Source organism: Nanorana parkeri, unplaced genomic scaffold (assembly GCF_000935625.1).
Source record: "Nanorana parkeri isolate BGI_ZX_2015 unplaced genomic scaffold, ASM93562v1 scaffold960, whole genome shotgun sequence".
NCBI lineage: Eukaryota > Metazoa > Chordata > Amphibia > Anura > Dicroglossidae > Nanorana > Nanorana parkeri.
The window spans coordinates 539,193-556,670 of NW_017307228.1; the positions used below are offsets into that span (position 1 = coordinate 539,193).

General features: G+C 39.9%; 1 protein-coding gene across 2 annotated transcripts in view; it reads right to left on the minus strand.

The window, feature by feature from the left end:
* The window catches only part of LOC108795345 (endothelin B receptor-like), a 27,229-nt gene extending 11,691 nt beyond the window's left edge, over positions 1 to 15,538 (minus strand). The window contains exons 1-3 of one of the 2 annotated variants that reach the window (XM_018566580.1): positions 15,372 to 15,443; positions 1,706 to 1,814; positions 132 to 656 (exon numbers count right to left, since the gene is read on the minus strand). In XM_018566580.1, coding sequence (XP_018422082.1) covers positions 132 to 575 — 444 coding nt within the window. In that variant the 5' untranslated portion in view covers positions 576 to 656; positions 1,706 to 1,814; positions 15,372 to 15,443. Of the gene's footprint in view, positions 1 to 131; positions 657 to 1,705; positions 1,815 to 15,371 lie in introns of both variants that reach the window. The other variant, XM_018566581.1, reaches the window with a different exon arrangement.
* Between the last annotated feature and the right edge of the window lie 1,940 nt (positions 15,539 to 17,478).

A 17,478-nucleotide genomic window follows, 5' to 3' on the forward strand; every position in this document is an offset into this window, starting at 1 on the left:
GGAAATCCATGGTTGTTCCAGTTTTGCTTTATTGCTATACTGTATATACTTCATCTTAGGTATAAATATACTCAAATATGGCATGTATAGGGTACAAAGTTTTGAAGCAATAAATTTCAATTTATACAAACCTTATAAATATTGATGGGAATAGCGATTAGTATGTAGAAAAGATCTCCCAGTGCCAGGCTGGCAATGAGTACATTAGGACCATTCCTCATGCATTTATTCTTGTAAATAATTCTTAGAAGTGTTGAATTTCCCACAATCCCCACAAGGAAAATGACACAGGACAATATGGTGCTGACATACTTAAAAGCATGCTTGATTTTAGAGCGGGATAGACAAGGTGGTGGTCTTTGAGGTGGCATATTTCCAATATCTTCAGACTGTTGACTTGCATTAGGGCTTTGGTTTGTGCCCAGCTGTACAAGGTGCCCAGCTTTTTCCTGATTTAATGTCTGTGACAGCTCTGAGATTTCTTCCAGATACTGTGGTGTTGGGGAATACTGGCTGTAAACACCAAATATTAGGCATGCCAACCACACTATGGCCAAGGTGGTAGGAGGCATCATGGACGTGTAGGTCTGGAGCTAGTGTTTTAGAGCAATCCTGAAATTACACCAGAAACGGGATCAGCTATCCAGCAAGCAAGCCTGTTAACACAGAATGAAAAAGATGTAAAGTTATGTTTGAGATAATTCCACTGGTTTGACACCTATCAAAAAATATAGATATATATATAGTAATATATTGATATATATATACCTATATATATCAATCTTTTATAAATATAAAAAAAATAATATATATATATATATATATACATTAAAAAAATACAATCATAAAAATGCCTTTTACATAAGCTTTGAGGTCAAGCAACTTTAATAAAAATCCCTTTTTTATTAGTGGTCCTTAATGGTAATCTAGGCGTAGTAGTTTCTATAGTTTCTAAAATATAGTGTATCTAAAGCCAAACTTTAAAAAAAATTGTGGATGGTGTAGGAAATGGGTAAAACCCTTGTCAGTTTTTTGTGATCTGTGTCCTGGAAATCTCTGCAAATTGAAGAAAATCCCATCTTAAGATGTCACCACTGAACTATTTCCTCTCTATTCCTGTTCTAGTGACAACTCAAAAGTTTTAATTTTTCCTTACTTTCAGTATTTCCGTACTTTCAAATTTAGAGAGAGAATATACCCCCGGCAAGCATAGAGACAAAAATAAAATAAAAATAAAATAAAAATACCAACTGCAAGACCCTCAAAGTAGTCATTTCTGAGTTCTCATGGAACCCTGCCTCTTTTAAAGCAGTATGATAAAAGAGGGTGGGAGAGCATGTCTGGCTCCTTGAAGGGCAATCCCATGTCCAATTTGTTTCTTTTTAAATTCACACATTTCATACCAAGTCTATTTTGCTACACCTACTTTTGTTAAACCACATCCAATCTCCGACAAAGGGCACTTAACATGATGCCTACCCCCCTATAAACTAATCTTCTTGGCTGACCTCTCTGCTTAGTCTGTACATCTCATCTGCAGTTCAAAGTAAAGTCTACTTATGTACTGATTTTGTCTCCTAGACGATTTGCCTACCAAATAACAAGAACTGTGTAAGACACATGTTCTGCTGTGTTACATATTTACTGCTATCACATGCACCACATGGCTTTCTTATCTCCTTGCCATAACATCCAGCATACAAACAAAGCTTTGTCTCTATAAAGTCCATTGTCTTATTGTCCAAGGTCATGAGTGTCCTGTTTTTCCTTGGGCTCTTCTCATGTAGTGCCTAGAAAATCCAAGCTTTGATGACCTGTGGTGAGTAGTCAATGATTCAGCGAGTGAAAGAGTGAGACATTGGGCAGAGGAGCACAAGGGAAGCATTGAGTGCAGTGCACATATAAGACATCAGCAAACCATGCCCTCAGGTGCCCATGCTTTATTACCAAGCATAAATTTCTTCCGAACAGTACAATGAGCAGCATTTAGAGGAATAATCACACAACTGTTCCTACAGTATTAAGCACAATGTATGGGTGGATTGGTTAGAAGAGATCATAAATTATCATCAGGCTTATTATACGTAGAAACATAAGAAGAGCCTTCAGGGTTCTAACAAGAATATGTTCACAATATTTTTTTATTTAAGAGCTTTAAACCTAGATTATTTGTGTTTTCATGATTGGAGAACCTCAGAAGACTTTCAGGGTTATTCACAAAAGGGTGAAGAGTTTGGAGAAGGCAGGAGAAGTGAACAATCTAGGACAACATCGCTGATTTGGAAAAGTCCACCAATTCAGCTCACTTTTCATTTCAGCTATGTTGTCCTAGATTTACTTTGCCTTCTCCAAACTCTTCACCCTTTTGTGAATAACACTGTTTAACTCGTTTTTCTATCTGGTGGCTACAAAGTGCTTGTGAACAATGTAGCAGACCATTTTCCTCTGTCCCTTGTCAGTTAGGCAAGACCAGGGTGAACAATCCCCAGGAGCCTGGTAGCCAATACTGCTTAAAAGTTATAGCTGGCTCCCAACTTTTGAGGTTGTTGTCAGTTGAGCTGGCTTGTAAAAAATCCTCCTGGCTCCTGGATTGGACAGATGGGCTCCTGAATTCCATATTAATTTGTCCCCCCCGGGATAGACATAGACATTTAGTGTTTACCAGACTCGTTTAGGATCTTTTATACAAAAGATAGTTTGATAAATCTAATCTCTTGAAACAAATATTTATTACAGACATTTATATTGCACTGACAAATTATGCAGCACTTTACATACTGCAAGTTCAGATCAGTCTAAGGTCCCTATCTCACATGTATACATACTATGGGCAATGTAAACAGGAGCCAATTGAGCAAGCATGTCTTTGGAGTGGGGAAGGAAACTCACAAACAAAGGTAGAACACGGAAACTCCATGCAGATCGTATCTTGGGTGGGAATCTTTCCAAGTACTAGAGATGCACCGATACGTTTTTTTGGGTATCAGAGTATCGATACCGGTACTTCCGCTAGCATGGAGGCGGCTTCCCATCCAATCAGCATAGAACCGGCCAAATAGCATGGAACCAACTTCCAGGCCAATCAGGAAGCCGAGCGGCAAGTCATTAACCACCACCCAGCTCAATGCTCTCTCCCTCTGACTGGAAGTTCCAGTATCGGGGCTAATTATCAAGGCATTTGGGTGAGTACGGGTACTCGCCCAAATACTCGGTATCGGCACCGATACTATCAGCGCATCCTTACCAAGTACCCTCAGTGATTTAAGGCAGCGGTGCTAACCACTAAGCCACTGCACTGCCCAGTTTGTTAAAAAAATAAACATACAGTAGTGATACATATTGAAATTATACTTCTAGGTACAGGAATGGGCTTGTGTAGTGTTTGTAATAGTTCAATCATCTTAAAGTGATCCTGTCAAGTCTTTAAATAATACATAATGGCACCAGGTAGGTATTATACTCACTTCTCCTGTTGTCCGTGTCTTCAACCTTCCCTCTGTACCAATGCTGCAGCCTCCATAAGACTCAACAGCATTCAACATTTCCATCAGTGTTAGATGCCTGTGTCTCTCTCCAGGTGACATGGTTCCTTCCTCTAACTCTTACGCCACCACAAGCCTCAGCAGTGACATGTAAAGAAATATTTTGTCTGATAGAAACAGACCAAAACTTTGAGCTTTACAGATTGATTTCTCTGGTGGCATTCATCTATGAAAGATCTTTCATATAAATGATTTGTGTTAGAAAAACCAATGTTTGACCTAAAATCGCCTGTTTTTTTACATGACTATATAGTGTCTATGGGAAACCTCGGGGATAGAAGAAGACAGATATTAATTAAAAAGCATTGTTTAGGCAACACTGATTTATTCATTGACTCACTACTGTGATCACCAATAGGTATAAGGGGCATGATATTGGTAAAATTTCACTGAAATTCTCAATTTCCCACATCCCTAATCGCCAACAGCTGCAGTGTTCAGCTCCCAACCCTTTCATTGTGACCACTCTAGTAATAGGACAGATGGGGTGGTACTGGTTTTGGAGTTGGGCTCATCAGTTTCCGTTCTTTTAAGTACCATAACACTATGGTGGCATATAAATAGGAATCCTTCTCCACAAGAAGATGAAGTGTAAGAAAACATCTCGCCATCCTCAAACATGTTGGTACCAACTGCCATGTGTTTCACAATGTGGCAAACACACAGAAACGGCACAATTATGAGCCCAATGAGTGAAAGCCGATCCTAGTCCACAGAGGATGGGGCTCAGACAACACTGCCCAGGAAGCCCATTGGACACTGCAGGAAGTAGCCTTTGCATAGTCACAATTTTGGAATCTGTCACTCCTGGAAACATTGCAGGCTGAAGGTTTTTCATTCAGCAGAGTTCCTTGAAGAGAGCAGATATTAGTGTTGTGGGTCGTTGGTGGAATAAGCATTAAACTTTAAAATCCCTCACTGACCTCTTTAGCTTCAGGCATATCAGAGCAATTCACCTTTTAAAGTTTATAACAGTGACATTGTAGTTGGGTTCTAGTCAGTTGCTCCGCAGCTTTAGCAGTGAATTGTCAACCTTCCAGCTTTTTCGTGTAAATACATAACAGGTGAGCATTTACATTAGAAGATTGAAAGCCTACAAAGTCACTTTTTTAACAATTGAGCTGCTGAAGAACAAACAAGAACCCAACTAGAGTGTCTTTGTTATGAAATTTGAGGAAGAATTACCCCATAGTGCCTGCAGCTACAGAGGTCATTGAGGTTTTGGTTACATAACTAAACCCAAGAACAAAAATGTAATATATTGCAGTTTTCCAGTCCTCAGATGTGATGGCTCCATTAGTTTTCATTTTTCAGGCTAAGAACATTTTCTGCAACTGCTGAAATGTAGCTGCTATTAGCTCTGCTGCAAGCAAAAACATATTCATTTTCCTTTTGTAAACTACTAACCTCCAACACAATGCAAATGAACAAAGGCAGCCATATCAGGAGTCTAGCCTGGTTAGTAACCATGGCTCCCTTTATAGATACAGTAAACAAGTGAGTGTAGCTACCCAGGAACAAGAAGTGTGTTATATGCAGGATTACAAGATGAAAAACGCCTGAAACAAAATAATGCAGATACCACAAGCTGCAATAAAATAAAATAAAATTCTGTTTTTGTCTTTGATACGCTCTACACTCTTCCCAGTTCTCGTCTTTCACTATAGAACAATTAGTAATTATGCAAATGAGATGATGGGATTCAGTAGTTTAGCAACAGTTGGAAAGGGCTGACACCAAGTCTGCATTTGGTATCATTCCACAAGAGGAAATTGGGAGTTGAGGAGTTCAAAAATTGGGAATTGGGAGTTCAAAAAATGAATGGGTGTGAATGGGGCAGTTTACACCGCTGCATTGCATTGCGTTGCCCTGAAAAAACAAAGCGCATGCTCTACTCTTTTTCATTGCAATATGTCAAAACGCAATGCATCACAAGCTATTTCCGTAACGTATATCCACTCAGGACATGTTACTTCACATAAAAGCTTGCAAGAAAAAAAAATGCAATGGAATGCAGCAGATTGGAGGGAAATCGGAAGGTACAATCACAAGTCAATGGACCCTCCCTTGACCTGGAAGTACCTTCTGATTTGATGTGAAAGCCATTAGGGCTTATTTACTGCTGGTTAAGAATACGAAACTACAGATTCACTTTCATTTCCCTTGCATATGACTTTGTAAAGTGAACACTCTACTCCTTTAGTAAACTCCAAAAAGTACTTAAATAGCTAGATTTTTTTTAATTCTTTGATCAGAAATCAGAGATTCCATTACAGACGGGGAGTACAGAGGAATGGTTCATATGTCAGCTTTTCAAACTCCAAATTAAAGTTACATTTCTGACACATTTTTATGTTTTTTAGCCTCGGATAGAGAAGGGAAGGGTCAGAACCTACAACAGGTTTTTATTTGCTGTCTGAAGCATCATTGGGGAGATTTCCACTCACATTCTTCCATGGTGACCACTGTCTGACCACTTCCCAATGGTAAAAGTTCTTCAAATGATTAATCCTTACATATATATTGTAAAATAGTTTTAGTATTCTCTACAGAACAGTAATTATTTATTTTGCTTGGTAATCTGGTTTAATCCGGTAGTTCTCTGGTAGATAATTAATTAACAATCATGTCCCACTTTCATTTGTGCGTACACATGAAAATGTCTTAATGTAACACAATTTTCTATTTTTGCCCCAGTTATATATGTAGCACATCTGCCATTGAGTGAAGCATAATCATGAATTGAAACAGTAGACAAGCAACATTGGTTTATTTTGGCCTTTTCTAGGCTAAATGCAGAATTATTTGTTAGATTCATTTATAGCCTCATAAATCTATATTTTCTCTGACAGTGCATAACCCTACCCAGCCTGGGGCTTTGAAAACTTGCATGTGTCTACATGGTATAAAGGGTAATTACGGTTACAATTAATAATATTCCCTTTTCCCTTTAGCACAAAGCAGCGATTGTCTGACTCTCCTTCACTGTCCCTTTCAATCTACTCCATTGTAAAAGACATCCCAGACTTTTTAGAATGGATAGTTTAGTTCATATTAAATTAAAGAGCAATTACCACTTCAAAGAGACCCTTGGAAGTACTAGTACTAGATCACAATAGTCTGTATGTTTTACATAGAATTATTTCTCACATGCAAATTATTGTGTTTTTACTAATATATAATCCTTTCCTTTTTCTTTGTGATAGAGTGTGGAAGGCTTAGATCATCTGTCCCGGTTCATGCCTAACTTTCTATTTAATGGAAGAGGAAGTGAGGGGAAATCCCCCTATTGGACAAACGGTGTGCCCATCACACTTTCTTGCTAAAGCAGGAGAAAAACTAACCTGTTTAACAGTCACAGAGGTTTTAGTTACAAAGATTTGCAAATATATGTGGAAGCTACACTGTTGTCTTAATGCACATCTGACAAGTGTGGTCCCTAAAGCTCTCTATATACCAGTAGAATCCCATCATATACAGTACATACATTTTTGGAATGTTCATTCAAATTCTCACGAGATATTGGGGTCGATTGTGTATGACGGAATTGAACCATCGATTTCTTCATACCATACTGATGACAAAAATTGGTAGGATGGAAAACTTCCATCACAAAAACAAGACCCTAATAGTGAATGCGGTTTTTGTTCGAGAGCCTCCATTTATTCCAAAATCAAATATTGGAATCAAATTAAATTTCAAATAATATTCCACAAGTCTCTATTGCCAAATGTTCATGATGAGAGTTTTCATATGAAAGTTCGTTCAGAAATCTACCAGTGTATAGCCAGCTTAAAGGATAATTAAAGTTTTGCATGTTTTTGCATATATCTACAGCTAGCAAGCAGTAGATATATGCAAAAACATTTTAAAAAGTTTACAAAAGGGGTAAAACCTACCTGTGTGTCCACCGCGCGCTCCCATCCGCAGATCAGAAGATTCTCGGGCGGCCGCAAAGGATCATGGGGCGGACGCATGCGTGGTACAGATCTTCGGCCAGGAGAAGAGGAGAAACACAGGGTAAGTAAATGCAGCAGCGTACACCTGCACAGACTCCGTGGGACAGGAAGAGACAGGAGTCAGCACTGGATCAGAGACCGGCACCGGCGCTAAAGGGACTCCTAAAAAAAACTGTAAAGAAGAAGATGATCGGATCAAGAGGTATCATTTACAGCAAGTCCTTACATTAGCATGGGGGGGGGGGATTTTTTGCCTTTTATGTCACTTTAAATCTAAGATATCTGAGTTTCCCAAATGTAGGACATATAGTAATACACAGACAGAGAGCAGGCTCTCCTGGGGTCAGCCCTCCTCTTTAAAGGTACAGCAGCAAACGAGAAACCCAGACAGCTGAAGACTTCCTGTGTATGTCTGCACCAAATCCAAAAATTCAAATATGGCCACCTCTCTGATATGTTCAAAACTAGCAATAAAAACACATGGGGACACTGCAAAAATAGTACATGGAAGGGAAAGTTTAGAACCTTTGTCAGGATTTTATTGCTGCCTATGTCTTCATGAGGAATATTTGCTGTCACTCCCTGTCTTGGTGGGTATCAGGCAGAGCAGGAAAAGAAGAGAAATATTTTAGGGACACAGACAGGATTTAAAACCTGAAGCAAGCTCTAACTTTTCCTCACCTAATCCATAATGCAGATAAATGTTTTGTCTGGAATTAGGGTTCAATGTAAGAAAATCATATTAATGCTTTAAAAAACGTGTTTTTTTGTAAAGCTTGTAACTACAGCACATTGGGGCCCCCATACTTGGCTCCCCAGTCTGCTTAATAGTGATGCACAATGACTGTGCTTTGTCATTCCTCCCTCTCAGTGAAAGTCTATGAGTCCGGTCTAACTAAGAACAATGGGCACTTTACAAGAGTAAAGCTGGCCATAGACAGCTCAAATTGTGGCCAATTCCTGTTAAATTGCCTAAAGTTGAGCCGCAGGTGACCCTTTCGGCACCACCCAGCTCAACAGAAGTCAATTTAAACATTGACTGAGCTGAGTGGAAAATTATTGGCATCCTGTCAGATCCAGCCACTGTTTGGCAGCATCACAGTATTTAGGTTGCTGTGGTTGCCTGAAAACAGTGGGCAACATTGGAGATTCCTGTAAGCGTGAATGAGAGAATTGACTGAATTCTGAATGAGAGAAAATTGAGCCGTCTAAGGCCAGCTTTACTGAGTTTAACTGAGCAGTAAAGTAGGCTATACACACAGCGAATTTCGGCCGGTTCTTGATGAACCGGCCACAATTGTCTGTTTGGGTGCCCATGTCGGCACCCTTCGGCCCAGCATTCCTCGAAGGAGCAGATCGGAAAATTCCTGGTTGGAATGGAGCTAGCCGGCGGCTGCTGTCAGCATAACATAGAAATAGAGGAGGATTCTGCAATCGACACTCGGATAGAGGAATCTGTTCTATTTTTATATTCAGCCTGCGAGTTGAACGAGAAAAGAGCTGTGTATACCCATCTTTAGTAAGCAGAAATTCTAATCCCATTCCCTGGCATACACAGGATCACTAGGAGGAGTACCTACAAATCTGTATATAAACGATAATAATCAAAATATGAAATAGTAGAAATGTAAATGTTTCATCAAAAATGTTACACTCCATACTCAAAATGATTACTCACTGAAAATACAGTATCATTTTTTAAACCTTCATTTACATTTTTACATATGTTTTGTATAACATAAAATAAACAAATGCTTTGCCCATTCAAATAACAAGCTTGGTTAATAGCCTGTCCCCTGCACTACTGATACTTACCTTCCCTATGCACTTCTGGCTTAGGGTTGCCACCTTTTCTTCAAGTGAAACCCGAACGATCTAGCGCTGCAGAGGACTACAAGTTCCAGCAATACATTATACAGCAATACAAGATGAATATCAATCGACATATGTGTTGTTCCGGGGTGGCTCCCTGATGTCTCCAGGCTCTCAGGTGGCTTGTGCAGGGTCTCAGCAGGGCTGTGCAGGCTCTCAGGTGGGCTGTGCAGGCTTGCTGGGGACCTCGGCAGACTTCCTGTGATGCCTGCACATCTCCTCTTCCATCTCCCTGACACCTGTCAAAATATTTATAGTGTCCGGGTGTCAGCTGGCCTGAAACCTGGACACAGGACTCAAAAACCGGACTGTCCGGGTGAATCCTGGACAGGTGGCAACCCTATTCTGGCTCCCTACTCGCCTGGGTCTGGATCAGAGCTGGGTATCAACTGGGTATCTGGATCTCAGGTAAATTCACCGTACCTATTACACAACACATCTTATAGCCCAAGACCTTGAGTAACTTGTGTTTTGATATTTTCTGCTTACAGATGATTATGAGAATCACCATGTTTAGTCCTGCTTGTTTACTGACTGCACACATTCACCACACTTTCAACACCATGCAAATATGGATTTGAGGCCTTCTATCCTCATTTGCATTCATTGATGTTAACCCTTATTGCTGCAGATCCAGGTTATGCGCAACTGATATAAGCAGCTGATAAATGATTTGTACATCCCCATTTTAATGCATTATTTAAAATAAATAAATATATATAAGTGATGCACCGATACCATTTTTCAAAGTACAAGTACTGATACTTTCCCAAGTACTCACAGATACAAGCACTGATACAGTTTTGTTTATTGTCATGTGACAGTTTTTCTAAAACACTACAGACTAATGATTTCAGTGGTGGTGGTGGAGCGCCAGAGCCAGGTCCCAGCTGCAACCGTTGCAACCCTGGTAGTTCTGGTGAAAATGCCAAGTATCGGCACTGGTATCTGAACTGGTATCTGGACATCCCTAGTGTACAGAGAAGAGTAACCCATAGCAACCAGTTAGCTTCATCAAGATCCTTGAAAGATGAACTGTGGTTGCTAGGGGATACTGTTCCTTGCACTTTGTTCAGCACTGTAAGTAGTGTAGTAAATAAACCCAACAAGGCTAAAAGAAACCTATTGTATTGTTACTTTGCAATAGGCATAAAGTAGCAGTTTTTGAGCAACTATCCAATGTCTCATGGAATGTCTCAGTTAAGTAATTCAATTTTAAGAGGATACATGGTTATTCTGATAAAGGGTTGAGAACAGACAAGGTCAAATGATTCACAGAAAGCATGGTAATTGACGCAGAAATTCTTAAGTGATCATAAATGACAACGAGCTATCCTTCAAAATGTGATATGATCAGATTTAATTTAAAGGGTCGGTCCACACAAAAGCGATATTTTAATTATAGGTAGAGCATGGTGGGCTAGGTCAGCCCCTGGGTTCTTTTAAGTCTAGGATGCTCCAACAGGGAGATCTCCCTGACAAGATTCCAAACACATTCTGGAACCACTCATGCCAATAAAAACCTAGTATACACATGTTTAAAATGTAGTTGTTAGATGCTCTCATCACGCTGACAGTTCACATTTGTGCCAGAGCGAAGTTCAGGGATTGTGAATTAGAACATATTTAGCACTTTCAGATTTTTCAGAAAATTGCAAAACATAAACTATAGAGATATCCCATTTAGGACCCATTCAAACTGTAACTCAATGAGCTGCAATGTACACATTTTAAAGCTTAAGGGGATTACATTTGGTAACCCATTCATTCTGAATGGGCTATCAAGGTTCTCAAATGCATAACATGTAGGTCCTGATTTTTTGCAGCACAGAGCATCTGCATCAGAGCACTTGCAATGCACTAAAATGAAGGTGCTCACTGAAGGTCTGCATTGGGGGGCAATTAACTTTCGAAGGCAATGCAACACACATCTACAGTTGCTTCAATGCATGTAATAACACATATCATGACAGGTCTGGTAGTGTGCATTAGGATGTGAATAAGGCCTTTCTGATTCAAAAGCAAAAATTATTGCAATAAGGTCTCAAGTTAAATATCACTTTAATTGTGACTCAACCACTGGGACCCCGTGCACACCAGCTTGCAGGAGGAGTGCTGGACCTCTACAGAGAGACTATTGTTTCCATGCAGAGAGCAAGGGTCCTTCTTTGCAGCATGCTACCAGGGGATTAATACTGCTAGCAAAAAAGATATAATATGATGATATATGTTATATGATCTAATCTAACAAGCATTTTTTGGTCTCAGCAGAATTCCCTTTATATACCTGTAGCGATCCATGGCTGCTATTGTAGCATTTGAAGGAATATTAGGCACCATGCTCAATAGTAAACCAGTAATTGGTAACACTGAATTATCTAACAAAGGTGCAAATACATAATATATGACGTTCAAACATCTATAGGAGTTTGTGACCCCTTCTGGCTAGATGCTGCAAAAACAATACATTTGGATAGAAAAATTCCCCGATCACTATTGATCCGCCATCTCCTTCTGCCTATAAAAACAAACAGGAGCAAAGATGATATTTGTGTGCCCAGCGGCCAAAGACTGTGCCTGAGGGTGGGTAGTTTGTGTATTCACATCTAGCAGCCATTGTAGGTCTATAGCTTGAGGCAAGGAGTAAGGTATATTACACAGTATTTCATAAGGACAAATTAGCATTTGGTTTTCATTGATCTGTTCTAAACTACGGGAAAGCAAAAGTCTTAATTGGCTGTTGGTTACCGCCAAACATTTTTCTTTGCAACGTTCCTAAGAATTATAGTTGTCAATGTTAAAATACATTCTTTAAATTACTTAAAGTAGATCTGAACTCTAACAACATTTCATTTTCTACAGCACTGAGTATCATCAACAATTGCCTCTGTTTACATAAAATACTTTTTTTTACTATTTCCTGTTCTCGCTGCCTATGGTCTCTTCCAGCATTTTAACTTCCTGTCTACATGCCCTGGCTCAGTTGCACATCATTGCTCTGGACTGGTTTACTGATAGTGGCAATGGGGAACCATGCCAGAGTAATGTGTGTCAGCAGGGTTGCTTAAAGTCTCAACCAGGGGCCCGTGGGACAGGCTGACAACACAGGAACACAAAGCATTGTCACCCTATAACAGGAAGTGCCTGAACAAGGTTATTAATGGCAGGATCATCAGGTATCAATTTAATGAAAGCTGCAGATTTTACAAGATTTAAAGTAGTATTAAACCCTCAAACTTTTTTCAATAATGAATCCAGCTCAAACAACTATACATTGTTCAGCAAAGCATTGCTTTACATTTTGGCCCAAACACTTACAATCATAATTTTTATGACAATCTGCCTCCAAGTCTCTCAGCTCATCCTCCTTGAACTTCTTGTCCAGTACAAGATCACAATGGACAGTGCAGACTTCAGCAGCTGTCCATCTACTGACTTGGACAAGGGAGGGGGGAGGAGAGGGGGCCAGGGAGGAGGGAAGTAGCTTGATTTGAAGTGTCTGTGTGTTAGTGGAGACACACACGGCTTACTAACACACACAAGGGTGACTTCTAGGATCCGGCAAAAGGAAGGAGCCCCTCTAAATCAGGATATCAGGGCCAGTGCTCAGGGGACCAGTTGATTCTGCAGGAAACTAAGGGGGTTATTCACAAAGCTGCCGAAGGATCTAAACGTAGCTTCGGCTGGTCCTTTGGCTATCTTCGGCCACAGGACCCATTCAGTTCCGAAGGGCTGCTGTAGGAGCTTTCACTATAGCCCATACAGCTCCAGAAGTTGGCCGGGGGGTTAAGTCGAGCCAAAGGCATATGCTTCGGCTCGACTGAGCCCAGGTGAAATTCGAAGCTGGCCGAACAGCCGGCTGGTGGCCGGCCGACAGCCTGCTCCTGACAGCTGGGCGGAGCCAGCCGTCATCTCACAGCTGGCTCCGGCCACTTGCAGAGACAGATCAGCGTCCCTGGTTACCAGGTAACCAGGGACGCCGTTCTGTCATTAAACTGAACCCGTCGGAGCCGCAGTGATATCACAGCGGCTGTGTAACTGAGGCTAGAGGAGAAGGCGAAGCGGGGAGACACGGTCTGGTGAGGAGTTCCGGACTTGTAAGCTGAGCCCTCTGCCCCAGCCTGTGCCCACATGTTGTGCCTAGATACCGGAGTGTCCGGCTGAGAATGGCCGCTGCTCTGGAGGTAAGGCAGCCCTTGGGGATCATGGTGGACACCCTGGTGGTGGGCATATAGACCGGAGAGGAGGTAGCAGCACCTTGCATGAAGCCCCTTCATATTACCTGGTAACCAGGGACGCCGATCTCTCATTACGACGAGAGCTTAGGAGAGCCGGTGGTGATATGAAAGCCGACTCTGCTAAGCTCTCATCCTAATGACAGAACAGCGTCCGCTGGTTACTGGGTAACCAGCGGACGCTGTTCTGTCATTAGGATGAGGGCTTAGCAGAGTTGGCTTTCATATCACCGCCGGCTCCGACAAACTCTCATTGTAATGACAGCTGGTCCCGGCCAATAGAAAACAGTCTGGCGGAGCTAGCTGTCACTGCTAGCTCCGCCCAATTGTTTTCTATTTCCCCCCGCCCCCCTTTTCTCACTGTTTTTCTATTCTGCTCGGTACCACAACATTTGAAATAGTTTAAAATCCCTTTGACTTTAATATTACTTTAAGAAGTAAAAAAAAAAAAAACTGTGAAATATCATTGACATGTTAAAGTTTAAAAAAGATTACAGGTTTACAAATTCTTTTACCTGTCCAATAATTAAAAGAAAGTTACAATGCAAAAAATTAAGACACACATTTCTGTAGCTCATTAGAAAACCTGTAACTGAGATATAATTAGCTACTTTGGGTGAAACCAGATTTATAATTTAAAGGAAATAACACAGGTATCTGTAATTTCCTGTTTTACAGACAGATGGATAGCTAGATAGCTAGATAGATAGATAGATAGATAGATAGATAGATAGACAGACAGACAGACAGACAGACAGACAGACAGACAGACAGACAGACAGACAGATAGATAGATAGATAGATAGATAGATAGAGTAGATGATGGACATCTGTTATAGGTATTATCGTGTTCAATAGATAGATTGACAGACAGATAGACAGATGTGTATTTGCCAGGTGTAAAATCCTGTTTGATAGATAGATAGATAGATAGATAGATAGATAGATAGATAGATAGATAGATAGATAGATAGATAGTCATATTAATATTTGGTAGAAATAATTGTATTAGATAGAAACATAACTGATTAAAAAATAGATAGATAGATTGTGGGTAGCACAGAATTAGATAGACAGATAATTAGATTAGGTATCTGCTAACTGCATTATTCTGTTTGAGATAGATAGATAGATAGATAGATAGATAGATAGATAGATAGATAGATAGATAGATAGATACTGGAAATTGTTATCTATTGTTATCTGCCATAACGTTTGTTATGTACAGAAGCCAGAGATGGCAAAGGCAGAAAATAACAGTCACGTGACTTAACCTTCACAGCCCTTTTTACAGATAAAACATATGGTTCAGTTTAGTAAATTGAGCCATTCGTAGAATTATAACATCATTATTTCCTTCTGTCCATCACACATCGTGCACTACTCACATGCGATTAAATCCATCAGTCATAGTGGAATGTACTGTTCACTTACAAACCAATTCCACTTTAATAAGTAACGTATTTGAAAATAGCGATGTGTCCAAATCAGATTGTGTTCCGCACATTCTCTGGAACACTAAGACGATCCTCGCTGTTTAAACAAATGTTACCCAACTTCTTTTGTATTTTACAAAAGTTGTTAAAGTTAGTTACATATATTTCCCGCAGATGTGCGGAAAGGTCAAATTGCTTTTATTTTCTATAAAACACCCTTCCTTATCTATCCAAAAAATAAAATAAAAGGAAATTAAAGTGAAATTTAAAGGAAATTAAAATAAACAAAAATAAAGTATCATTATAAAGAAAATAATATGAAAGTACCTCTATGGATGTCTTCAGCTTCTTAGTTCAGGGAGCTTCTGTCTCCAGACATTTGAACAATTTATATACAAGCCAGGAGGTTGGAACAGATCCACACAGTCAAAAGTTCTCCTCATGTGAGAATTCTGAGGGGAATTTGATGTCACAGAAGCTTTATATGATGCAGTTACTATGTCCAGTGACTATATAGGCTGTCTGGTGTGCGTGGCCATGGCCAATGGGGTAACACAAGGGGGTTGGACAATCCTTAGAGCTGGATAAGCAGAGAGGGCTTTCAAAAAAAGTAAGATGAACTTGTCAGTCAGGGAGGAAATGAAGAGTGCTGAATGGATTTTATCTGTGAGAACTAAAGAAGAAGGAGTCATTGTTGTGATGTCTCTATGGGGACAGCCCCCATTTATTATAAGAGTAGTCAACCATGTTTGCAGAATAAATCAAAAGTATATGTTTATGTGTAAAAAAAATAAATAGGGATGTATTCAGTTAAATAGCAAAAATAATGGGTTATATATTAACTATGTCCAGTGTGCAGAAGTATGGTATTAGGCTGTCCATACACAAGTCGATATGTCTGTGAGGATCAATGACACATTCACATTGCCTGCGAGGTTGTACGCTTTATTGCAATTCAGCCAATTATACTGTATTGTACAACACTGCTGATGACTTGCTACTTTTTTATGGAATAAAGGGAGCCATTATTAACTGCTTGCAGAACGCCTGCTGTGTATAAATGGATGGACAGCTCGCTCTTGGATGTAGGTTGCCGTAAATAAACAGCTTTTTTCTCCTGCTCGTGCATGTCCCCGGCGTGCGCACGAGCAGGACATGGTATAAAATCCGAGGTAGATATTAAGACATGTATTTTTTATCAACTTGACTGAATATACAACTATTAAGCTATGCAATCTAATAGGCCACATCAGGTATACAGTAGGATTACACATCTATTGCTGAAGGTGTATCAAAACTCATATATTGCAGCTCCCCAGACCTTAGATGTGGTGTCTATACTCTTTTTTCAGACTAAGTACATTTTCTGTAAGTACAAAAAAAGTGGTATGCACTCCACAGAGTTATCTCATGCAGTGTGTTATTAGCCCTACAAAGTTCACCCCTATGATTTACAGTTCACCCCCTATTTTATGTAGAAGAGGAGAGGGGGAAGTGTTCTGTAGCCTTTAACACACATCTTGTCCTAGGGTGATGATTCTTATCCTCCATAGATACAGCACAGTGAGTACAGTGAGTAAGTGTGGGTGAGTGGTGTCAACCTAGGAACCTACCAACCTAGTGATATATATATATAGATATACACATACAAAGTATTATATTTGATACAATATATACTTCATGCATGCATATACTTCATCACTGAACACAAACCTCAAGATACTTGATTGGAAGAAAAGTACAGATGAAGCCAACAGCTCTAGTTCTTTACTGATATCCACAGCAATGCAGGAATTATACATAAATCTAAGAACAATTTGGATTGAATAAACTCTTTAACCAGTTGACATCCGCGGTGTTAAACCCCCTTCCCATCCAGGCCATTTTTCAGTATTCAGCGCTGCGGTACTTTGACTGACATTTATTCCGTCATGCAGCGCTGTACTGAAAGAGGTTAACAGATGGGGAGTGGGGCACATTCCCCTAGCTTACCGGTGTAACAACAAGTACATGCAGAGGTGATATGTTCACTGCTGTGAATCTAGATGTAGTTATGCCAGTTGGCAGGGATTTCAGGTTGACAAACCACTTCAATACGCATAGTAAAGAGGACATCTTGGAACATACACCATAAATGTAGTTAATTTATAGTAGAAAGTTCAGTCAACTGTGTCAATTTTACTTCTCCTGTTTACAAACCCAGATAAGTCTAAAAGTGTATGGTTTTCATAGGAGATAGTTGGATGAGTTGCCTGAATATTACAAATGAGCCTGCCATGAATGAGTTAAATCATTTATATTTTTTAAGTATGTTTTTATCAAGATTGCAGAACAAAACACAGTGAAGGGAATTTATCAAAACTGGAGCAGACAAAATCTGGAGCAGCTGTGCACGGCAACCAATCAGCATCCACCTTTCTTTTTCAAATCTTAA